This window comes from Sarcophilus harrisii, chromosome 2, assembly GCF_902635505.1.
Source record: "Sarcophilus harrisii chromosome 2, mSarHar1.11, whole genome shotgun sequence".
NCBI classification, from domain to species: Eukaryota; Metazoa; Chordata; class Mammalia; order Dasyuromorphia; family Dasyuridae; genus Sarcophilus; species Sarcophilus harrisii.
Genome location: NC_045427.1, coordinates 482871306 through 482896777, shown reverse-complemented (window position 1 = coordinate 482896777; position 25472 = coordinate 482871306). Strand labels below are relative to the sequence as shown.

The window sequence follows — 25472 nt, the reverse complement described above, 5'->3', positions numbered from 1 at the left end:
CATTTCTGGACATAATTCCATGTTTATTTGTTACAAGGGATTTCCTCCCTTCCCCCTCAGTTTATATGGGGTAGGGGATTTGAGAGCAGTTAATGTTACTGATGCCAATTCCAAAAAAAGACAGTCATTGAAACATTTTAAAAAATGAACAGAAGAGGAAAGAAGGAAGAACAGAAAAACAAGACAATTTTAAAAGTAGTATGTGGAATTTATTATTTTCTTTTTGAAATAAAATAAGCAATATAAACTCACAGTTTCATATACAATCCTCTTTTTTGTGTTCTGTTGTATATATGGAAATAACCAATTTTTTCATGTTTAAGTTCAAAATAAAATAAAATTAACAAAACAAAAAGGCACATCAAATTGAAGATAAAATTTCAGAAAGCACATTGTTGCTCAAGGTTATTTTAGGAGGAATGAAAAAGGATAGATTTTTTTTTTCACTGATCTGGTCTTTCATTTCCAGTTTCCCATGCTTGACCTCTCAAAATTATTACCAATTAACTCTGCATTAGCTATGTCACTAAACGTAAGAGTTGTATAAAGTATCCTTTCTTTTGGGTTTATTTTCACTGAAAACAGAAAAGCAAACTAACCTGAGACTTTGTCACCAGCTGAAAGTTGACTAGATGTGACCATTGGTGGTATCTGTGGAGGACCAGGTGGAGACTGTGTCTTGACTGAATTTATGAGAGACCCCTATAATAAAACACAAAAATACATAAATAAATGTGTCAGATTAAATACAATATCATTGAAATTAATAACAATATTCAATGAAAAATGTTCCTATAAAAGGTAAGCAAAAAACACTTTAGAATTACTTTTGAATGCATTTATATAAAGGAATGAAAACAGGCTGGGTTACTTAGAATGTTAATAATGTCACATATTCCCATGTATGGGGGAACAACATCGTGCAATATAAAGAGCATTAATTTGGAGTCAGGTACATATGTTCAAATCCTGGCTCCATCACATATTTTTATGTAGTCTTAAAAGTCCCTTAACATTTTAAGGGGATCTTGTTTTCTCATCTGTAAAATGAGGGAGCTCGTGAGGATAACATCTTATGTTTCTATTTAGCTCTAATGTCAGGATTCCTTTTGTAACATTAAAAATTCTACAGACCAACACAATAGCAGATAATTACCCAATAATATAAATATTATTCATTAGTAATACTTTTAAATGAAATTTTATTCATCATAAAATATTTGAAAAAAATAGCAATATAATGCATGTAACACAATTATATTGAATGACTTAATATGAATTTGTGGATTCCTCCCTTCCCTTTAATAATAACTGTGGTATTTCTAAAGGTTGGAAACCACTGATTTATATAACTATCAATCTACTTGCGATCTAGCAGTGAAGCTCTAATTGACAAAATAAGTTTCTGAAATTAACCTTTGTGAATGCCTAAACATTATATGTTACTAGCCACTTCCTGTACTCACTTTAATCAAATAATTCAAAGAATTGAATGCTTCATTTAAAATCTTTTACTTCACTACTGCAAACATTCCCTCCTCTAACACAGATGGAAACCTTACCATAAACCTTACTAGATGGACTTCATCAGTACTGTGGTCAAAAAATTTTCTGGGCTTGGTGGCTTTTCTTGATATATTTAGCTAGCTAGGCTGATTTTCAGGCAACAAAGGCTACAATAGCAGTCATATTCAGAGCTTTTGAAGTTATTAAGTCTGGCTACAGCTCATAATATGCTGGCTCAGCTTTCCAGATTCAAGGGTCATCTCCAGGGTATTAGAAAAGGGCTTTAGTAGAGGCTGCCCCCCTCGTTGTGGGCCTTCAATATTTACCATGAATGAACTCCAAAAGACTGACCAACTATTAAAATTATCATCATTTTAAATATATAGGAACAGTATGGATAAAAGAATTTAAGTCACATGTTTGAAACCGTAGCAGTGACTTTAAGGTTCTAAAATTCAATCTCAAACTGAAATATGTCATCATCTTCAGAGGCTATATACAAATTTCTTAGGAAAAATTGGAGCAATCTCATTGCTGATACTAATTTCTGTTAATGTCTCCTTTAACTTTCTGCTATACAGCTAATCCCATTCTTTCTTCATCTTCCTAAGAAATGATTTTGGGGCAGCTATATGGCACAGTAGACAGAATACTGCCCTGAATTCAGGACTTGAGTTCAAATCCAGCCTCAGATACTTAACACCTCTTAGCTGTGTGAACTTGGGCAAGTCGCTTAACCCCAACTGCCTCAAAAACAAAACAAAATAAGAAATGATGTGTTGGCCACATAGGACTAAGTAATTTTTTTCAAAGGAGGGCCAGTACAAAAGTTTGCAGGTAAATACAGTGAATATGTAGCCAGTTCTATCCAACTGATGTTAGATGGTGGATAACAAAGAGGGCTAAAAAGTATGTAGGATTAAAAAAAAAACAAAACAGTTTACAACAAAAGAAAAGTGAACTTTAGTTCCTTATCTATAAAATGAGAAGGTTTGAGTAGATGGCCCATGAAGTCTCTTCTAGCTCTAAGTCTATAATCCAATTCTACCACAACAGAGGATGAAGGCAGTAATTCAAATATTCAGCAATAATGTGAAGTAAAATGTAAATGTTTGGAGACTGAAAAGTCTAGTCTTAACCAATGACAAATCCAAATAAAAGATGTCAGTTATTGACCAAGTTAGAACACCTTTGTGGAAAGGATTAGGGGTTCATGGTTCAGTTATGCACATGAATAGAATCTAAGCATTGTCACCATCAATTGCTAATGCCAAAATGATAAATGGTTGCATTAAAAGAATAAAAATCAATAAAATACCTGCTTAGGTTGACTGGCAGCCACTGTAGCAAACAACTGAAGGGTTGTTTTGGCTGTTGACTGTGGTACTGGTGACCTATTTTTTAAAAGAAAGAGTATAAATCATGTAAAAAGACATTTAATGAAAAAAACTTTTTTTCTAAACAATTTGTGATTCATTTTAAACTTTCTTTTCTTTTAAAATTTTCCCATGTCCTCTGAGAAAACAAGTAATTGATAATCAATTATACACATGAAAACATACAAGACAAAATTTCCATATTAGCCATAGTTTTTTTAAAAAGCAAGAAAAATAAAGAAAGCGAGAAAATTAAACTTCATTTGTATTCAGAGTTCATCAATTCTCTCTTAGGAGGTGAGTAGTACTTTGGCATTCTCTTGAATCAATGTATTGATCGGAGTAACCATGTCTTTCATAACTGATCATTGTTACAACATTGCTCTTACTGTGCACCATGTTCTGGTTCTTCTCACTTCACTTTGCATCAGTTCATATAGTTCTTGTCATATATATATATTTTTTTTCTGAAACCAACCCCCTTATCATTTCTTTTGGCACAATAGTATTCCATCACAATCATATGGCACAACTTAGCCATTTCCCAATAATTTACCACCACAAAAAGAGCTGCTAGAAATATTTCTGTACAAATAGGTCCTTTTTTCTTCATCTCTTGGGATATAGACCTAGTAGTGATACTACTGGGTCAAGGGCATGCATAGTTTTATAGGATTAATTTAAGCATAGTTCCAAAATGTTATCCAGAATGGTTGGATTAATTTACTACTTCATCAGAAGTTTATTAGTATACCTGTTTTCCCCTCATGCCCTATAGTATCTGTCATTTCTGACAGGTATGAAGTGGTTTCTCAGAGTTATTTTACTTTACCTAATTAAAAGCATTTTGCATAGGATTACACATAGCTTTTGATTTCTTCTGAAAAGTGCTTGTTCATATTCTTTAACTGTTTTTTGTTTTTTTCCCTGAGGCAACTGGGGTTAAGTGATTTGCCCAGGATCAAACAGCTAGGATATGTTAAATGTCTGAGGTCAAATTTGAACTCAGGTCCTCCTGTGAGGGATGTAGAAGACCTTTACCCAAAATGACTACTCAGAGATCATTCAGTAGAAAGCAGAAAAGTTGCTTATTAAAATCACCAGAGGACAAGCCATCTCATCACAAGATAAGAAAGAGAAAGCTCGTGGTAGGAGGGCTAAAGAAGTAGTAAAGATACATAGCTTTTATACAAGAAATTACATCACAAGTAATAGTATTGAATTGTGCATACAAATATTACACAGTTGTGCATGCTCAGTGTGAGGTAGTGATGTAATCCTACTGGAGTATTAAAGGGAATCTCAGACTCATAATTCTCTCTTAGCCACAGCTCTCAACCACAGACACTAGAGGGACGCCAGATTCCAGGCTCCATCACTCCATCTTTGACCAGCCAGCCACATGGCTCTTCTGCCTACTTCACTCCTCCACTAAGACCAAGGACTCGGGCTGATCCTGAGGTCCTCCAGAGAGCTAGTCTGGACTTTACACTATCCTGCTTTTTTTTTTTTTTAAACTGTAGCTGAAACATATTAGATTCTGCTTCTGCCCTTTATTTTAACTTTATATGTGTCTTTTTGTTTCAAATATTATTGTTAAACAATATACTGTTGGATTCTGGTTTTTAATTCATTTTGCTATCTCTTTCTCCCAGTGCATCCTTCTTTCTTCTTCATTGTTTTTTTTTTTTTCTGATTATTCTAACATAATCAACTTATACCTGTGCCCTCTATCTATGTAAATTTCTACTGACTGCTCGAAAAATGATAATGTTCTTAGCAGATACATGTATTATTTTCCCATATAAAACAATTTAACTTTATTGAGTTTCTTATAACTCTTTCATATTTATCTCTTCTTGAGTCTTGTTTGTTAATTTTTCCATTTTGCTCAGGTCTTTTCTTCAGGAATGCTTGAAAGGCTTCTATTTAATTAAATACCCATTCTACTCCCAAAGGATTAAATTTAATTTTGCTGGATAGGTTATTCTTGATTGTAATCCTAGCTCATTTGCCTTCTGAAACATCATATTCTAAACCTTCCCGTCCTTTATTCTGAAAGGCGCTACATCTTGTGTGAACCTATGTGACTCCACAAAACAATCTAAACTGTTTCTTTCTGGCTGTTTGAAGTACTTACCCTTTCATGTGAAAGATTTGGAATTTGGCTATAATATTTTTATTTGAGGATCTCCTCTTTTATCCTCTCAACATAAGATATCAGAACTATTTTCCTTGATAATTTCTTAAATACAGTAAACACTAAACAGACTACTTTTCTGATCATGGCTTTCAGGTAGTCCAATAATTCTTAAATTATTTCTCAATTTATTTTCCAGATGAGTTATTTTTCCTGTGAGATATTTAACATTTTCTTCTATTTGTTCATCCTTTTGACTGTTTTGTTTTTGATGACTCGTGGAATCATTAGCTTCCACTTGTCTAATTCTAATTTTGAGATTTTGTATATCTTTTCCCCTTTGATGTATACTGTTTTTTAAGGAATTCTTCTCTTTTTTTTTTGGCAAGGTACTTGGGGTTAAGGGTCTTGCCCGGGGTCACACAACTAGTAAGCATTAAGTAACTGAGGCTGGATGTGAACTCACGTCCTCCTTGCTCCAGGGTCATTGCACCATCTAGCTGCCCCAAGGAGTTCTTTTCTTCTGTGAATTTTTGTTTCTGACTATAAGGCCAATTCTGCTTTTAAAGATGTTATTATTCTTTAATATTTTTTTGTGCCTCTTGTCAAATTGTTAATCTTCTTTTCATAACTTTTCTTATTACTCTCATTTCTTTTCCCAATTTTTCCTTTATCATTTTTATCTCTTTCTTGAACTCTTGTCAGGAATTCTTGCTGGGTTTGGATCCAATTAGTAGTTTTCTTTGAGGCTTTTTTGGTAGTTGTTTTTGCCTTGTCTTATCAGTTCATGTCTTAGTCTTTCTTGGTACCATAGTTAGTTTTTTGTTGTAAATTCTTTTTTTATTATTGTTATTTGGTCATTTTTCTAGCCTATTTTTTGCCTTTGAATTTTTTGTTAAAGTTGAGCTCTGCTCACCTCAAAACAGGAAGCAACTGTTCCAATTTTTTTGTGCTATTGTTTTTTAGAGATAATTCTGGAAGTTTTTGATGTTTCCAAGATGGTGTGATTCTGGGAGACATATGGTTACTGCTTTGCTGTTCTATGCTGTGGTCTTTATCTAAGAAAGGTGCCTGGTCCCCTACAGATGCTCCTTTTTGTTCTGGAACTCTGATCAGGACCCTGTTCTCTTGTGATCAACCCTCAGTATTCCTCTCTGTCCTAGAAATGTGACCCAGAACTGCACATGAAGAACAAAGATGCTAATCAGCACCAGCTGTATCCAGAGCCAATAATAAAGAGTCCCTTATTATCCTTTCTGACCAGTTGTCTACCTCTTCCTTCCTCTCTTTCTGCCCCCCAACTCCCCAATCTCTGAAAAGTTCCTGAAGCTGCAATTCTGTGGCTGTTGTTGTCATAGCTATGGTGTGTGCTCCTAAGAGAGCTCTATGCTGATGTCACAGACTTTTCCTGTTGACTTATTAAATTATTTTAGGCTGGAAAAATGTCTCAATCTGACCTTTTGTTGGATCTTCTGCTCCAAAATTTTATTTGAGGCATTATTTTAAAGTTGTTTGGAGGAGACTGGTGAGACAGTTCAGCAGAGTGGCTTCCCTTAATCTGCCATTTTGGCTCCCAATCATATTTACTCTTAAACCACCTGTACCTACCCAAGAAACTATACAGCAGAAGATAAGAATTTGGAATTATAACACAACTCTCCTGACATAATTCTAAATGTAAAATCTCTTTGATTTTGTAATTTGTAATTTTATCAAGGAACCAAATGCAACGATCTCAGGTTATTTTTCCCTTTCCTAATCCTCAGAATCATTTTATTATAATTTTGTACATGCTATCCTACTTGTCTGATGAGACTATTTAAATATAGACTCCAGAATGTGCCATGTACTCTTTAATAAATTCTCCATTCTAATCCTGAAAACTGGTATGATAGCTTCTGTATGGAGAAGTGTCATCTGCTGATCTTCAAAAAGCAGTCCTTAGAGGCAAGTATTTCTAAAGGTCTAGGCAGGGAAATAAAGAAATCCTGACAAGTTCCCAAAGTCAGTAGAGTCAGTAGAAATACGACCTGAATCCTACTGCTCAGTCAATATAATGATAAGTACTTCCAAATTCATCATCGTTTTGCCTTTAACAACTATCATTATAGAATAGAAGGCATATACATTTGCAGGTAAAGTCCTCATCATATCTAGTTAATAAAGCACATCAAAGTTTCACCTAGACAATTCACACATTGCATACACAAAATAGTGCCAATTCAATAGTCACTTGGAGTTAATTTGCCAACTAATTCAAAATCACAGACAGAAATTCTACATTTGGCTCCTAGGAACAGTAATTTTAATCAATTTACCTGCCTAAAACCCTGAACCAGATACTGTGATGATTAACAGGTATGACTGCAGAGACTAGGGAATCTGGCTTCATTTCTCATAATTCTTCCCTGCTTTAGAGCAAGGAAGATTTGCAATTTCCCCCCCTCAAAAATAAATCAAAGGAGGTAAAAGACAGTATAATGTAACATTTGATAAGCTAAATAATTAACAATTTCTCTAAGTAAACTTGGACTTCTGTGGTTTTTGCAGAAATCTTATTAGTTACTCTTTCTTATGTGATCACAGAAGACAAGCAAACTTTACTTTCCACTGATGATGGACCCACTCTTCCTCTGAAGGGATAAAGCTTATGGCCCTTCGAGGATCATTCTGTCTTCAAGATGCAAAATTCCTTCCCTTACGCTGAATGATGCATGCACATTCAAAACAGAGAAACAAGGGAGTCCTAGGACCCAAGAAACACCTTTGCAGACAGGGAAAATTATTTGTAAAAATGATTTGGCTTCACAAGGAATCACAAGCAAGACAAATGAAGATTGTCTTCCACTTCTTTCTAAATGACAAATAGGAAACAGCAAGAATAACAAAAACAGCTCAAGCACCCAATTTCTAAAAATCCTCTGTCATCCAAAATACATTTAACCTGTGAATAAAGGAAACTTTGTACAAATAAAATAGGACAAAGCATAATTACTACTCTATTTACTTGCTGTGATACCACATTTCATCTCTGGGGTACTCAATCTCAAAGTACGTAAGACCAGAATGCTGTAAATGGTAACCTAATAAAACCCCAAGTGTGACAACTCAGCAGGGAAACACACTAGTTATTTGGACACAAACTAGATGACAAAATCTGACCTAAGAAAACAAACTTCATAGCAAAGACCGTAGTTATTTCCAATAAAGATTGCTCCAAACCTTTAAAATCATGAATCAAGAAAAAGAAATCAGTATTAGTATAATTAATTTTTTTTTATCTTACATGTTTTATTATTTTAAAAACATTCTAAGAAGGGGTCCATAGGTTTCACCTGATTGCCATAGGAGTCCATGACACAAAAAAAATGTTAAGAACTTTTAGACTAGATAATATTCAAAGTCCAATCAAAATAGGGAAGATAGAAAGTAGGTATAATTTTGAGTTATTTAGAATATATTTAACCTGGGAGTACCACAGGGGACCTAGATATTTGGGAGATATAGGACTATAGTATAGGGGAAAAATTAAAACTATATACGTGGATTTGGAAGTCATTTGTACAGACACATTAATTAAATCTACGGGGATGGATGACAATATCAAGGGAGAGTGCATAGAGCAAGAAGAGGGAAGATGGAGCAGCTAGGTGGTGCAGTGCATAGAGCACCAGCCCTGAAGTCAGGAGGACCTGAGCTCAAATATGGCCTCAGACACTTCAACACTTCCTAGCTGTGTCACCCTTGTCAAGTCACTTAACCACAACTGCCTCAGCCAAAAAAAAAAAAAAAAAAAAAAAGAGGGAACATGACAGAACCCTGGAGAAGACATATACTTGGAGAATGATGAACCTGGAAGAATTCCACAGGAATCTCCAACTCAACATGTCCATTACAGAACTCATTATCTTTCCCCCAAAACTTTCTGCACTTCTCAATTTTCCTATTGATACTGACCTTGACTATTCACTTGTATTCATTCTACAAATCCAGTCCATTAAATTTCTAAAACATTTCTTCTATTACTCCTTTCTATACACTCACATAGCCAACATCCTTTCTGCAGTCCCTTATCTCACACTTGGATTACTAGAACCTTCTAACAGGCCTTCCTGTCTCAGGTTTCTCCCCATTCCAATCTATTTTGCAATTAGGTCTGAAATAATTTTACTAGAGGGTAGAACTGACTAATTCACATCCCCCTCCCAATCAATCAATAAACTACAATGGTTTCCAATTACCTCCCAGATAAAATATAAAATCCTTAAAACCTCAATAACCTGGCCCATTCCTACCTTTCCAGTTTTATTACACCTGACCTCAGTCCAGGCACTTTATGAGCTAGTTACACTGGCCAACCTGGTGGACTTCACACTTCTTCCAGTTCCATGCCTTTCTACTGCTTGCTCCCTCTCAACTTGAATGTTCTCTCCCCTCACCTCTACTTCCAACCTTTACTGTCTTCTAAAAAGATTCAATTCATATGCCAATCTCTTCAGGAACTTTCCTTACTCCCTCCAAAAGACCTTTTGTCTTGAGTTTATCTTTCATTTACATTCTTTATATTTTATACGTTAAAGTTAATTGCATGTGTCTCCCTCATTAGAATGTGAGCCCCTTAAGAACAGACTCTTATTTTGCCTTTCTTTGTACTCCAGAGTTTAGCACAGTATTCAGTACAAAGTGTTTAATAACCACTTGCTGAGTGACTATATTTTCCAGTCCAAAACCAAAAGCTCATATAGACCAAAAAGGTCAACATCTCTTTTTTTTTTTTTGTCCATAACTGCTCTTGACTTTCTTTGTACTCCCAATATTTAACATAATGACAGCACACAATAAAATACTGTTTGACTGAATAATGATAAAAACTTAAAAGGCTGTGTAAGGAAAAAAAATTAGATCTAGCAGTGTACATTTTATCTAGGCAAAGTAACTGGTTTAAAAAAATATATTGATTCAATGTATTTTCTTTGTGGTGATACTTAGTTAAAATGTTACATTATTAAATACAAAATCCTCAAATACTGTAATTATACAGGATGTATGCTATGAAAACTATCTTAATACAACTGCTTACACATAATGACCAAGGGTTTAAGCTAACAATTTTTAAGTATTAGGTGAGAACTCATGTGTAACTCAGAAGAAGGAGAAATTAGAATGGGGAAAATGAAAGATATTCAGGCTTTATATAGTGCTTGCAAACATTGGGATCACATGTACACAATCTGCTTATTATAGATCCCTCTGCATTAATAAAGTATGAAGTATTCAGAAAACTATTTCAAAATGTAAGGGGTCAATTAAATTAATTGCTATTTATACAAATATTTTTCTTTTGTACTGTGCATGCCAAATGATTTTTGAAACAACATAAATCAACTACATTATCATAGGTAAATAAACCTACATCATGGGTTAATTGGAGGATTAAGTTGCAATTTAACAGTCTGTCCTAGAAGGAAATAGCCTTAAGTGTATATTATAAAGTTTTTTTTCAGGTGGTGAGTCACAGATAAGCTTTTATTTTAATGATTTGATTTCCACACAATAAAAGACCAGGCCTAATGGAATGTCTTCTAATTTGATAAACATTCCCTCTTCAGTGTGAGAGATTAATTTTTTCTGTCCAACATCTATATCTGAAGAAGATAGTCCTCCAGATTCTACCTCTAATAGAGAGAAATATATTCCACTTTCGATGAGTTCTAAATTTTGGTCTGTTTTCCCACCTATTGCTCTTATGTTGGTTCCAAGGTTAATTGCCTATGAGTTGATGAATTGAATTCAGTAACATTTTTTTCTTATCATATATAACATTTTTCATATTTTATTCAATCACAAAGATTTCCTTTCTCAAATCTGCAGGTAAATTCACATCACATAAAAAACAATTTCTTTGAAATTGAAACTATTTCTAGTCATATGAAAAGATGCTCCAAGTCATTATTAATCAGAGAAATGCAAATTAAGACAACTCTAAGATACCACTACACACCTGTCAGATTGGCTAAGATGACAGGAAAAAATAATGATGATTGTTGGAGGGGATGTGGGAAAACTGGGACATTGATGCATTGTTGGTGGAGTTGTGAACGAATCCAACCATTTTGGAGAGTAGTTTGGAACTATGCTCAAAAAGTTATCAAACTGTGCATACCCTTTGATCCAGCAGTGTTACTACTGGGATTATATCCCAAAGAGATTATAAAGAAGGGAAAGGGACCTGTATGTGCACGAATGTTTGTGGCAGCCCTTTTTGTAGTGGCTAAAAACTGGAAACTGAATGGATGTCCATCAGTTGGAGAATGGCTGAATAAATTGTGGTATATGAATATTATGGAATATTATTGTTCTGTAAGAAATGACCAACAGGATGATTTCAGAAAGGCCTGGAGAGACTTACACGAACTGATGCTGAGTGAAATGAGCAGGACCAGGAGATCATTATATACTTCAACAACAATACTATATGATGACCAGTTCTGATGGACCAGGCCATCCTCAGCAACGAGATCAACCAAATCATTTCTAATGGAGCAGTAATGAACTGAACTAGCTATGCCCAGAAAAAGAGCTCTGGGAGATGACTAAAAACCATTACATTGAATTCCCAATCCCTATATTTATGCACACCTGCATTTTTGATTTCCTTCACAAGCTAATTGTACAATATTTCAGAGTCTGATTCTTTTTGTACAGCAAAATAACGTTTTGGTCATGTATACTTATTGTGTATCTAATTTATATTTTAATATATTTAACATCTACTGGTCATCCTGCCATCTAGGGGAGGGGGTGGGGGGGTAAGAGGTAAAAAATTGGAACAAGAGGTTTGGCAATTGTTAATGCTGTAAAGTTACCCATGCATATATCCTGTAAATAAAAGGCTATTAAAAACAAAACAAAAAAAAAAACAAAACAAAACAAAAAAAAAAACAATTTCTTTGGAGTCTGTGGAACAGTTCACATTTATATAAAGTAAGAATTGTCATGGTCAGATCTGTGCTTAAAGAAAATCACTTTGGCAACAGTGTGTAGGTTGGATTGGAGTGGAAAGATACTTAGGGGACACCAATTAGGAGACTAATATAACAATCCAGAAAGAGGTGATGAGGGTTTGTATCAAGATGGAAACTGCTGAGTAAAGAAAATGAGTCAGATGTGAGATTTTATGAAGGTAGAAACAGCAAGATTTGGCAAAAAGCTAGATATAGAGGAAGAAAGAGGGTCAGGAGGAAGATAATCCAAATGTTACTATTTTTGTTAACTATCTTTTTATTATCTCCAGGACCTAGCACAGCATATGTTCATAGTACATAATAACTAGTATTTATATAGCACTTTAAGTTAGCAAGGTGCTTTACATGTGCTAATTCATTTGATCTTCACAATAATCCTGTGAGGTCCCCATTTTCCAGATGAGAAAACTGAGACAAAAAGGTAAAGTGATTTTTATATAATTAAGATCACCTAGCTAGTAAGAATGTGAAACAGAATTTGAACTCAGGCCTTGCCTTCCTGACTGCAAGGGCTACATTCTATCTAGTTGCCATATAGGTGCTTAAATTAATAAATTAATCAATAAACATTTATTAGTCACCTACTTTGTGCCAGATGCTATGCTAAATGCTCAGGATATAAAAATTAGTAAGACAGTCCCTGCTCTCAAGGAGCAGAGAATATGCAAATAAATACAATCAAGCTATATACAAGATAAATAGGAAATAATGAAGAGATGGAAGGCACTGGGATTAAAAAAGGTTGGGAGAGTTAGGACTTACCACTTCATACCTCTCAGATTGGCCAAGAGAATAGGAAAAGATAATGATAAATATTGGAAGGAATGTGGGAAAACTGGGACACTAATAAATTGTCGATGGAGTTGTGAACTGATCCAACCATTCTGGAGAACAATTTGGAACTATCCCCAGAGAGCTATCACTCTGTACATACTCTTTGATCCAACAGTGTCTCTACTGGATTGTACCCCAAAGAGATTATAGAAAAAGGAGAAAGGGACCCACACGTGCAAAAATAGTTTGTAGCAGTCCTTTTTGTAGTGGCAAGGAACTGGAAACTGAAACTGAGTGGACGCTCATCAGTTAGGGAATGGCTGAATAAAATATGGTATACAAATGTAATGGAATATTATTGTTCTATAAGAAATGATCAGCAAGATGATTTTGGAAAGACTTCCATGAATTGATGCTAAATAAGTGAGTAGAATCAAGAGAACAATATATACAGCAACAACAAAACTAGGCGATGATCAACTGTGATGGACTTGGCTCTTTCCAATAGTAAGGTGATTCAGGCCAATTCCAATAGAGTTGTGATGGAAAGAATCATCTGCATCCAGAAAAAGGACTACGGGGATTGAATGTGGATCATAACATAGTATTTTTTTTCTTTATCATTTTTCCCCTTTAATCTGATTTTTCTTGTGCAGCATGACAAATGTGGAAATGTTTAGAAGAATTGCACATGTTTAATCTATACTAGATTACTCACTGTCCAAGAGAGGAAAAGGTGGGGAGGGAGGGAGAAAAATTTAGAACACAAGGTTTTTATAAGAGTGAGCGCTGAAAATAATCTTTGAAAAATAAAAAGCTATTAGTATTTTAAAAAAAAATACTTGGAGATAGAATGTTTTAAGCTAGTGCCACTGGGTCGAAGAGTACATAGAGGGAAGCAAAGTGTAAGAAATCAATGCAGAGGGGTAACTAGATGATACAGTGGATAGAGCACCAGACCTGAAATCAGGAGAGCCTGAGTTCAGATCCAGCCTCAGATACTGAAGACTTCCTAGATTCAAATCTGCACAATGCCCTAGGTAAATCACTTAACCCCAATTGCATCGGTCTCTCTCTCTATCCCCGTGTCCGTCTCTGTCTCTGTCACACACACACACACACACACACGTAACACCAAGTAAAATTTCATACTTTATCTTTGCTCAGAGTCAAAATGTAGTACCAGAGAACTTTCCTAAGGACAAAGTATAACAGGAAAATGCCAAAGTATAATGTAAAGAACACTGGTCAGAGAGTCAGAGAATGAGTTTTCAAGACTTTTCTCTGGCACTTATGGATGATTTTAGGTAAGTCATTTATCTGAAGGACAGATATCTGAGGAAGAATATAGGACTCAATTAAGACATAGGAAAATACATGCTGGACCTGGGAGTCAGAAAAACCTGGGTTCAAATTCTTCCTTAGATATTTAATAGGTGTGTCTCTCCCTGTCAAGTGACTTCATCTCTCTAAGTCTCAGCTTCCTTGGGGGTGCTGCAAGAGAAGATGGCCATTAAGGCTTCTTCCAAGTCTATGTATGATACTGTGATCTAAGTTTCTTTTCTCGTCTATAAAATGGGAAATAATATTATTTGAACAACCTTCTTCATGATGTCATTGTAAGGAGAAAATTACTTCCTAAAACCTCAAGTACTAAATGTGCTGTTGTTGCCATTATTATTCCCAAAGGACACTTTTAAAAACTGATTTACAGTTTTCAGACAGAATAGTAGAGTCTGAATTGTTTCTTAAACTCTTTACGACTCAATCAATTTATCTACACACCTGAGGACAGGTAATTTTGACAATAGGTAAATTGAAATCACTACAATATACACCTCTCAAGAGCAAGATCAACCGGCATGAGCAATAGCAACTCCAGACAGTAGGGATTTTTCACTCCTTAACATTGTAATACTGACTTAAAGTAAAAATTTTCTATCTTGACACTCAGAATCTATAAAATTTTCAATACTTTTCACATATAATGCTTCCTCTTGAAAAATGCAGCGTAGTCTGAAATGTTATCTTGGTCTAAATAACTGCATACCAGGGGCAAGAGCAGAACTAAAAAGCAGACAAGCTTGTCTTTTGATTGTTGGAATGACCTTGAGATAACTAAAAAATTGCTAGGACAAGCTGTGCTCTTTAGTGCTAGATGGGAAAAAGAGAGAAGGTCACAGGATACATGGGATAGGACAACTAGATAAACCAGAAATGAAACTGAGAACCCATCTGGAAACTTAGAAAGAAATGAGCTCTTGTTCTAGGCAGGTACAAATTTAAGTATATTTTACAACTGTGCCTAGCATTTTGGGGAAATCCCCAGCCTGTGGCCCATAAATTTAGAAAACCCTTCTTTTCTTATCACCAAGCTCTGTACAAGTCTTGGAAAAACAACAGGCTTCAAAATCTCCATTATTAAACAAGCAGAATATTATATAATTCCTAGTTATGCTAGAAGAGATGCTTCCTAGACTTAACAAAATAATGCTATACAATCTTTTTGAGTAAAGTAATGCAAGACACTACTAATATAATGTCCAGAGTGATTGAAAAGCAGAAACCTAAGCTCTGAAACCAAGCAGTTGGTCCTTTGTCTTTAAAAACAGGATAAAAGAGCAGTTGGAAGGCTCAAAATTGACACCTTTTTTTGTTTTTTTGGAAAGTACCTTGTTTCACCTTTTTAAAACAGCAAAGAACAGAGAAAAATACAAATGATTACAGAAAAGAATCGAGGGGTGGCAGAAACTACTGTTACTAACATCAACTGTATATCAGTCTGCATTACTGAAGTCTATTTTCTATCTGAAGCTTCTGAAGCTTATCAGCTAAGAATTAAAATAACACCTGTGTTTAGCCACCATACTTGGATTCTACATAGCCTTTGGCATGGTCATGGAAAACTGAGAATATGACTAGGGGACAAAACTAAAAGAAAAATATAATCAAAGAGATTTTTTCAAAGAGAAATTTTTCATTTGCCTAAACACTCTTAAGCAGTCATTTTTGAAGAGTCTGCAGAGGAAAAGATGAAGAACTTTTGAAAACACCATGTGAGTAAACATGCATGTGTGCATGTGCACACATAGACACACATACACACATACACAGAGTTAAATATGGGTATGCTACTGTTCTCCAGAAAGACCAAATGTTTGTACAGGAAGTGTTCCAACTGAATAAAGTGGCAACACTGTACTCTACTGGCAGCTAGTCCTTACTACAGAATCATTTGTTAGTTTAATAATATGAAATTTTTATAAATGGTGAGAAAGGGGAAGAAATTACATACCCTAACGTTGCAGTGGGAATTGGGGAACTGTTTGTCAATTCCTGCACATTGACGACTTGAGGGACATTTTTCAGAGTTGATTCTGTCAAGGAGGTGTTCACGGCTATTAAAAAAAACAAACACATTAATTCCATTAATGAATCAAAATTTCTATCATATATAAATTAGTAACCAAAACATTAACTTCTTTTTTTAAAAAAGCTTTTCACTTTACCAAATACATTCAAAGATTGTTTTTCAACATTCACCTGTGCAAAAACTTGTGTTCCAATTTTTTCTCTCCCCTTTCCCCTACCTACTTACATACACAGCAAGCAATTCAATATAGGCTAAACATGTGCAATTCTTCTAAACACATTTTCATTTTTGTTAACACTGTGCAAGAAAAATCAGATCTAAAGGTAGGAAAAAAAAACCTCATAAGAAAAAAAGCAAGAAAACAAAAACAAAAAATAAGATGGCAATACTATGCTTTGATCCATATTAAGACTCCATAATTCTCATTTTGGATGTGGATGGTTCTTTCCATCATAAATCTATTGGAATTGCCTTGAATCACCTTATTAGAACACTAATTTCTTAATAAACTATTTACACAAACAAAAACAAAAGACTTTAAACTGTCTAAAATATAAAAGAAATCAGTTGTAAGGAGTGCTTGGGACAAGGAATGAAAATGCAGAATGAATTATTATTTAAGGGAAGACCTCTCTGGTCTAACCTTACAAGCATGAGGTTGCTATTCTGCTTATACACAGCTAATACCGAAATAAAACTTTAAAGAGTCCTAAAATCAAAGGGCTGAAGAGGGTGAACAGTTAAAAGTTTCTGGGAATTGAGGAAAAACTGACCTCCACCTCCACCTCTACTTCCAGAAAGGTATAATCTTAAGCATCTTAGAATCAAAGGGTTAATCATATTCAGAGACAGAATTATGGAGTTTGTTGTTTGATTTTTTTTTTCCTCTTGTGTTTTTCCCCTGGGATATAATTTTCCTTGTGCAGCACAATGAATATGAAAATTGGAAGAACTGTACATTTTAACTGATTTAATTTTAACCGATTGCTGATTTGAGATGGTAGGGAAGGAGAAAGGGAGAAAAATTTGGAACACAAAGTTTTGCAAAGGTGTATTTGGAAACTATCGTTGTACATATTTGGAAAAATAAAATACCATCAAAAAAAGAATCAAAGGGCTAAAGGGAGCTTGAGATGTCATCTAGACCATGAATCAAGGTACTCTCACCTTTTTAGATGTCTTAATTGGAATTTTAACATTTCTATTTATCTTGGAAATTCTAGGATTCCTTAGTTAGGAGAGACAAAGTAGTACAAGGAAAAAAAGACTGGACTTGATTTGGCAATCATTTATTAAGGGCCTATTTTGTATAGTACCTATATAAGACTACCTATTTTGCCAGGTACTATGTATTATGTACTGGTAATACCAAAAAAAGTCATTCAAGAGAAGTCTCCACATACAAATATAAATATATAATGACCTCTTCCATTCCTTTCCTGTTCCTCAATTTGAAGGCTTTTTATTCTCCCTAGGAGTTCAAATTGGTACCATTACTTGGGAGAGAGGAAAGGGGCTTTAATTGTATACTGACTTAAGAAAAATCCAAATAAAAAAATAACTATTAAAAGGACCCCAATTCTTACCCCCCCAAACAATATAAGCACATACAGAATAAATACAAGGCAATTACATATAAGATAGTTATGGAGGGTTTTCTATTACATTGAAACAAGACTGGGAGGAAGCAGTGTAGTGCTAAGAATGTTGGACTTCCTGTCAGGAGATCTGAACTCAGATCCTGCCTCTGATAGGTCCAGATTGTGTGATCATAGATAAATCATTCAATTTCTCACAGCTTCAATTTCCTCATCTATAAAGTATAAATAATATCTGTAGTATATACTTACCTCACAGGGCCAAGTAAAATAATGTAAAATATCTTTCAAACCCTGGAGTGCTACATGAGCTACTCAAAAAAAACTCTTAATTTCCTTATTAACCTTAAGGATCACATATAAATTCCTATATTCACAACCTGGACCCTTCCTTTGTTTCCAGCCTTTTCACATATGTTTCTTCCTCACAATTTACAAGTGCATGAAAGGTCTCTGCTCACCCTCATAACCCCTGCCTCTCAGAACACCATTGGCTGGAAAGCTTTTCCCTAAGATCTTACCATTCAGGGCTACCTTTCAATTATTCAGTATTTATTGTGCAGTTTATAGAAAGATGTTATCTATGCCATTAAAGGAAAGTAAATAAGCATTTACAGAGTATCTTTCATGTGCCAAATAAAGTGCCAACTGCTTTACAAATATTGTGCCATATGATCTTCACAACAGCCCTGAAAATAAAGTGCTGTTATTTTTCTCATTTTACAATTGAGGGAAATGAGGTAGACAGATGTGAAGTTATTTAGCGTCACAGCTAGTAAGGGTCTGAGGTCAGATGTGAACTCAGGTGCTTCTGATATTAGGCCAAGGAATTTAACTACTAGGCCATGAGTTGCCTCTAAAAATGGAGCTCTTTGAAGGAAGAAATTGTTTTTGCCTTTCTTTGTATCTTCACTTACCACAATGCCTGGCACAAAACAGTTGAGTAATAAAAGGTTTGCTGATTGACTGGTGAACTGAATGAGGTAGTATTAGCAGATGGGGAGATCAGGAAAATCTTCAAGTACAAGTAGCACCTAAGTAGATCTTAGAAGAAAAGAGATTCTATGAGGCAGAAGTGAGAAAGGAAGTACAAGTAGTAAGAAAGCAGTCAGGAAATGTGTGGGAAGAATAGAGAGGCCAATATGACTTGATCATACAGCAAAGAAGAGGAGTAATATAACAAGTCCAGAAAGGCAGTTTGGGGTCAGTTTGTAAAGGCCTTTGAGAAGATTCAAGTTATTTCATATCATTTTTTATTGATTCTGTTTATAGTTCATTGATTTTATCCTCTAACTGCCTAAGTCATATATATATATATATATATATATATATATATATATTGTTCAGAAATCCAGTTGTCCTGCTAATTACTGTTTAATTACTGTTCTATTCTTACTTGAAGGAAATCTGCTATCCTTGAGGGATACCGTGTGGACACCAGGGAATCTGCTTTAGTATCTTTACACCAAGCTATCTTTCAAGGATATCTGGTTGGTTATTCAAAGAAATCTGGCCCACTATCTCTAATCTTGCAGGTAGACTAAAACAAAGAGCATTTTCCTTAGTCACAGGAGGGAAGGAGGGCATTGTTGCTAGCCCCTCATTCCCAACTTCTAACTAGTCATATTGTTCCTCATGCCTTGGCTTTGTGTCCAATCACATCCTCATCCCCATGATGCTATAATCAATTGGATTCTTTTTTCACCTACCCTGTTCTGTTCTTTGTTCTACTTTTATAAAAAGTTGCATTTTGATCTAGGGATCTTTTGGAATCATTAGACCCTATATCCTACTAATAAATTTACTCATAGAATATGTACCCCAGCCTACCTTTGCTGAATTTCACTCACAATACCTTTAAAAGATAACGAGAAGAATTTACATTTGATTCCAGTGAAAGTAGGGAGCCATTAGTGTTTAATGAGTAGACAGTAACACAATCAGGTCTACGTCTAAGGAAAATCACCAACAACTGTATGGAGTATGCATCAGAGTGGAGAGAGATTTGATGCCATTCCAATAATCTAGGCTAAAGGTGATTAAAACTTCAAATAAGGATGCATTTGTGGAAGTAGGGAAGAGGGATAGAATTAAGAAGTGTTGTAGGAGTAGAACTAGCAAAATGTAGCAATTGACTGGATTGGGAGAGGGAAAAATCAAGGAGAGTGCCACGGTTATGGCTGTGGTAGAGGCTCTGACAAAAAAGGGCATGAATGGTAGAGAGATAATTTGTAGAAAAAAATGAGTTCTACTATGAACATGTCAAGTTTGAGATGTTTCCAATATACCCAGATTAATATATCCAGGTACATATACAGAACTTGGAGTCAACTGCATAAAGAACTTGGGGGAACATACACAAGTAAGGGATGTGATAGGGAAGCTGAACCAGCAAAGGAGTCTAAGAAGGAATGGATAGTCAGGCAGAAAGAAAACTAGGAGTATAATGTCACAAAAATCCAGAAAGAAAAGACTTGTAAGAAGAAGAGTATGATCAAAAATGTCAAATAGAGCAGAAAGGTCAAGAAGGAAAAATACTGTGATAAGGTTAGGAATTGCAAAGGGTTGTTAAGTAGGACAAAGAAGAGGAAATAAAGTTAACTAATGTAAAAAACTTTCCCCAAAACTTTGGCTGAGAAGAAAAGTGAATAGAATGATAGCTTGAAGGTATAATAAAGTCTAATTATGTTTTTTTTTTTAAGATGAAGGTGGTGCCCGAGTGAAAACAAAAGGGAAAAGAACCCAGAGATGGGGAAAGACTACAGATAATAGAGGGTGACATGACTGAAGGACAAGAGAAATGGAGATCTAGAGCACATAGAAATGGGTTGTCCATGACAAGAAGGATAACCTCATGTTCAGAAACTAAAAGAAAGAAGGAGAGCATGAGGGATGATATCAGAGATGTTCTGAGATGAAGAAAAAGGGGGAAGAGAGAACTCAGAGTGAATGGTTTCAATTTTCTGATTTAAAGTAAAAGTGGAGATTAGGAGAGCCAGGTTTAGATCTCAGTTCTGACACTTAATAGTTGTATAACATGGGACTGACAAATCATTTCAGCCATTTAGGTCTCAGTTTATCTGTAAAATGAAGGTGCCGATGAGATGGGCTTCAAGTCTCTTTGAGCTAATAGAATCCAATGATTTTATTGGAAGGGTGAGATAGTCTCACTAACGTGATTTAAAAGATCTAAATAAACTAAAACTGAAATATTCAGTTTGCAGCTTGGACATAAGCTATTAAATAGGTATGAGACACCAATTACTTAAAATTTTAAATCCCATTACACAAAATTTCTAACAGAATTGGGATATCAATGACATACTAACAATGAACCATTTAGGAATTTCTACATAGAAAGACTGTAGCTATAACAAAAAATAACTGTGGCAGTTGAGACCCTTATCAAAGAACATATATTACCCACATAACTGTACAATGTCTCATACTAACCACTGTGCAAAGAAAACTTCACAGAACCAAATCCCTGTTTTCTAGGCACTCTCCCCCTAAGAGACCGGGGTCACCTCTCTGAAGAGGAAAACGGACAGAGAATTATTCCAGGTGCTTTAGTATAATACTTATGGCTGATGATCAGATGAAGAATCTGTTGATCACACTCTTACCTGGAACCTGAATGGCCATTTGTCGTCTTAGAGCAGCAGCAGCAGCTGCTTGTGGAGCTGAGATGGTGACAGAAGGACTTGGTGCTCCATGTTTCACAGTTTTGGTTGCAAGCATTGTGCTGTCAGCCCCTTGTGGAACAATTTTGCTGGTAGATGTAGACACTGATTTAAGAAATGTAGAAAGAAATCTGTATTTAAATAAGAATACTAGGGAAGACAAAGAAAAATCTGATAGCTAAAATGATAAATTTTCTCTTTACAAGCTGCAGGAATAAAGAATAAAGTACAAGAAGTACATAAATTTCAAGGATCTTGTGTCCCTGAGGCAGAAGTTGGAATTCCAAGTCTGTATGTTCATAAATTCCACTCAGCCAATATCTTTAATACTGTCCTCTTTGGAAATGATGAGACTGAAATTCTCTGAAAATGATCTGCCCAAAGTTACACAAAGACTCAGTAGTAGAACAAGTCTATATCTTTCAATTTCTAGGCCTCCCTTGATACCACACTTGACTCTTCTAGCCTGTCCTAAGGGCTTTAGTGTACATGTCCTTTTTAACCCATAGGAGTTTATGAGGTCACTTCTATTAGAAGCCACTTGTAAGGATACTCCTAGTTGTTGCTGTGAGTTTTGTCATAGAGGAGATAACAGACCCTTTAGTGGGAAATGAAAACATACACCTTGATTTGCTCCCAAGAGAACAAGTAGTATGTTGATAGGTTAGAACTAAGATGGAGATATGCTAAGACAAGAGAAGTGTAACATGAAATGAAATTTACCTACTTTCCTTTCTGAATATTAATGGTTCTATTTACTTTGTGATTAAAAAGCCTTTAGAGCTTGCTGACACCAAAATTCAAGAAACAGGCACTGAAAGAGCAGCAAGTGCAAAGCTTCACTCTGGCACTTACTTGTTTTGAAACACTGGTGATGCATTTTATGTCCCTGAGCTTCAGTCCCACCATCTCTAAAATGGGGATAATCAGATCTGTCTTATATACTACCCAGTGTTGTTATAAGGCTCTGAGAGACCAAGGATGCTATAGCACTTCATAAAAGGGAATACAAATGGAAAGTACTGACAACATTTGTCTAACAATTTGGGAATAGCAAATCAGCAGAGGTAGGCTATGACTAAAAATGTCTCTGCATGATGACGTGAACACACATCAAAGACTTAATAGGAAAAAAATAAGTCTGAACATTGTTTACTTACTTAAACTCCCTACCAGACTAGGAGAGGAGCTGAGTGGCAGATGAGTTTTTGCGAAAGGAGGAGCTTGAGACAAAAGGGTCGGCTGAACAGAAGAAGTGCGAACTACTGGAGCATGTCGATGGACTACTTGGGCTACTGCATCCTCATCTCTGTATAAAATCTGTGGTTCATCATTCTCCAGAGACTGGGAAATGGAAGATGTGGAGCTTACTTCATCCAAATCTTCATAATATCTCTGCGATAGGAAGGCCGATCGGGAGAGACTGGCTAAAAAAAAAAAAAAGTCCAAAACAACAGACAACTTTAGGTTAATTAAAGCATGCCAAAATGAATCTCCATTGATAAGAGTGAAAAAATTGATTCTGGAGTCAAAAGATGTTTCTCCTCCATACAATGTGTGACACTGACTCTCTGAGCTTTACTTTCCCCTAACTTTACAGCAGAATAACTGGGGTGAACAAGGAAATCTCCAACATCTCCAATTCTAGAGTATATGAACTGTGTGCAAAACATTTCAACGATTATTTCATGTGTACCTGCCATTGTCATTTGTAAATTAGGCCAATTTTAGGGTTTAACTCAGACATAGTTTTGAAAGTCCCTAGCTGTGAAGAAGTGCATTCTAACTGTAAAATGAAGAAAACAAAAAAGAAAGTGAGAGACAGAGAAAGTGTTGGTCTAACAGCCAGCAAACAAGGGGCTGCAGAGGAAAAGTTTTCACAGGTAGAGAACAAGCCAAAAAAGGAACTGACCAGGTTTCCTGGCATGCGGAGAGGCTCAGAGAGAATGTCCCTCTCACTACGAAATATTGCTTCTAACAACAGCACCATGCAGAAATGGGAATCGGTGTCCTAAACTGGTTGTCTCAAACAGTTACAAATAAACTGAACAAATAAACACAAAAAAGCTTCTGTGGAAATGGACTCTCTGAAACAGAAATGAATGAAAATCACTAGTCTCAAGCTCTTGCCCTCTTAGAAGGTGCTTCCCCAATCTGCAAAGTGGATACCAAACAACTCTGGCCTTCTCTGGAAGCTCCAGAGAAGCTCTATCAATCTCTATCACTTGAACCCAGTTAGTGACATCTAACAGAACTATTCAGAGAAGCTGAATGGGGAAAACAGGTAACTACAGATTTCTTTTCCATACATTTATTTAGTATTCATTGATAAGCTTTTGCCTCATAGAAGTACCACTCTGCAGTACTTCATCTGTCCTGGCATGTGCACAGATCTCACTACAGCTAAATATTAGGGTTAAGGGCTAAGGGATAGGATATGAACACTCACAGAGATGAAGAGAAATGGCAGAATCTTCTGCTGGAGACTTGTTACCTGAGTGAGTCTCAGCAATAGGCTTAGGCCATGATGTTTCCACCCAACATTTCTAAAGCTAAGGGAAATAGCAGTTATACCAGCTAATAACTTTAACACATGACCTTCTATAAGCTCCAACAGATCAAAAGCCACTACTACTGTTTGTTTGGAATGACAGAGATATTCTATTCAACTACTCTATTAATCTCATGACCATCTGAGGTTATTCCTCCATTGCTAGGTAGAGATAGGTACATTCCAAGAGGGAGCAGCAGCAGCACCTGCTTCTCAAGGGAGAGTTATTTAGACCTGCTGCAGAAACAATGATAATTGTTTCATGGAGATTACAAACATGCTCCCCTCTGCCACCATTGCCAAGGCTGCAGTCAGCTCCCTAACACTTGAGTGGACAAAAGACCTCATCCAATGACCATCTATCCAAGTTAACCACTATGAAATATGTCCCACATCAAAAAAGGTTCCTCCTTTCTAAATGTCATTGAAATGTATTAAGTTTTAACTTGTTCCCTGGCAGAACATATTTTAGCATCATATTATAACTGGGAACCAAACCATCCAAGAATATTGACTTTTCTCAGAATTTGCCTCACTTTAGGGGGCAGCTTCATTTATACACTGAAGCTGAATCTGACTCTGGACAAAGTTTTTTCTTAAGACAACAAATAACAAGCTTCACTCTCACTAGAGAATCAGAGTGATCCACAAAGTTTCAATATATTTCACTATAAACTCCATGAGAAGATACCTTTAAGGATTGTCACGTATACTTCTTTGTACAATATACGTGAACAAGTCAACTGAAGTTCCTTGAGCTTGGCTGCCTCATCAATAAAATGAAGGGGTTGGATCAGATGGCCTCTGAGATCCCTTTTGATTCTACATTTATTACCATATATGCTCACAGCTTCTAAAGAAAGACTTCTAAAATAAAAAATCAAATGATCCTTAGGTGAATCTCCAATCTCATTTTATGGATATTCTCTCCAAAAGGCTTTTCATCCTATGTATTTCTTGTCAATATAGAATCAATGATCTAGAGACTATGGCAACTTAGAGACCATCCTTTTCAACTCCGTCATTTTATGAGAAAATTTAGACTGAAGCAGCTGGAAAGACTTGCTCACAGTCAAGAGACAGTGAACAATGAAAAAAAGATTTGAACCCAGGTCATCCTGGCTTTAGGACCAGGACACTTTTCCACTTTACTTCCCAAGGTCTCCTCAATATGCTGGAAACTCTCTGCTACATCTCTTAACATTGAGTTAATTACAAGGTAACTTGGGAATTGTCTATAAGATATCCCCTGCTCTTATCACATAAACGATCAATCACCTTTTCTGGTGAGAAACCTTTCCAGATATCAATACTGTGCTTCTCCTGTGCAATTCTTTTTGGCAACAAGCTGTATACATGAGCCCATCCATTAATTTTTCACAAATGGAGGTATTCCATGGTCCACAGTCCTAATATTGATATTAAAAAACTGGGTTTTGTTTCTGT

At 35.6% G+C, this 25472-nt stretch overlaps 1 protein-coding gene across 4 annotated transcripts in view; it reads right to left on the bottom strand.

Moving 5' to 3' along the window:
- NUP214 (nucleoporin 214) overlaps positions 1-25472 on the bottom strand; it is a 97456-nt gene that overhangs the window by 30246 nt on the left and 41738 nt on the right. For all 4 annotated transcript variants that reach the window (XM_031954852.1, XM_031954853.1, XM_031954854.1 and 1 more), the window contains 5 exons: positions 22636-22902; positions 21419-21580; positions 16117-16219; positions 2825-2900; positions 600-702 (listed from right to left, as the gene is read on the bottom strand). In XM_031954852.1, coding sequence (XP_031810712.1) covers positions 600-702; positions 2825-2900; positions 16117-16219; positions 21419-21580; positions 22636-22902 — 711 coding nt within the window. The remainder of the gene's footprint in view (positions 1-599; positions 703-2824; positions 2901-16116; positions 16220-21418; positions 21581-22635; positions 22903-25472) is intronic.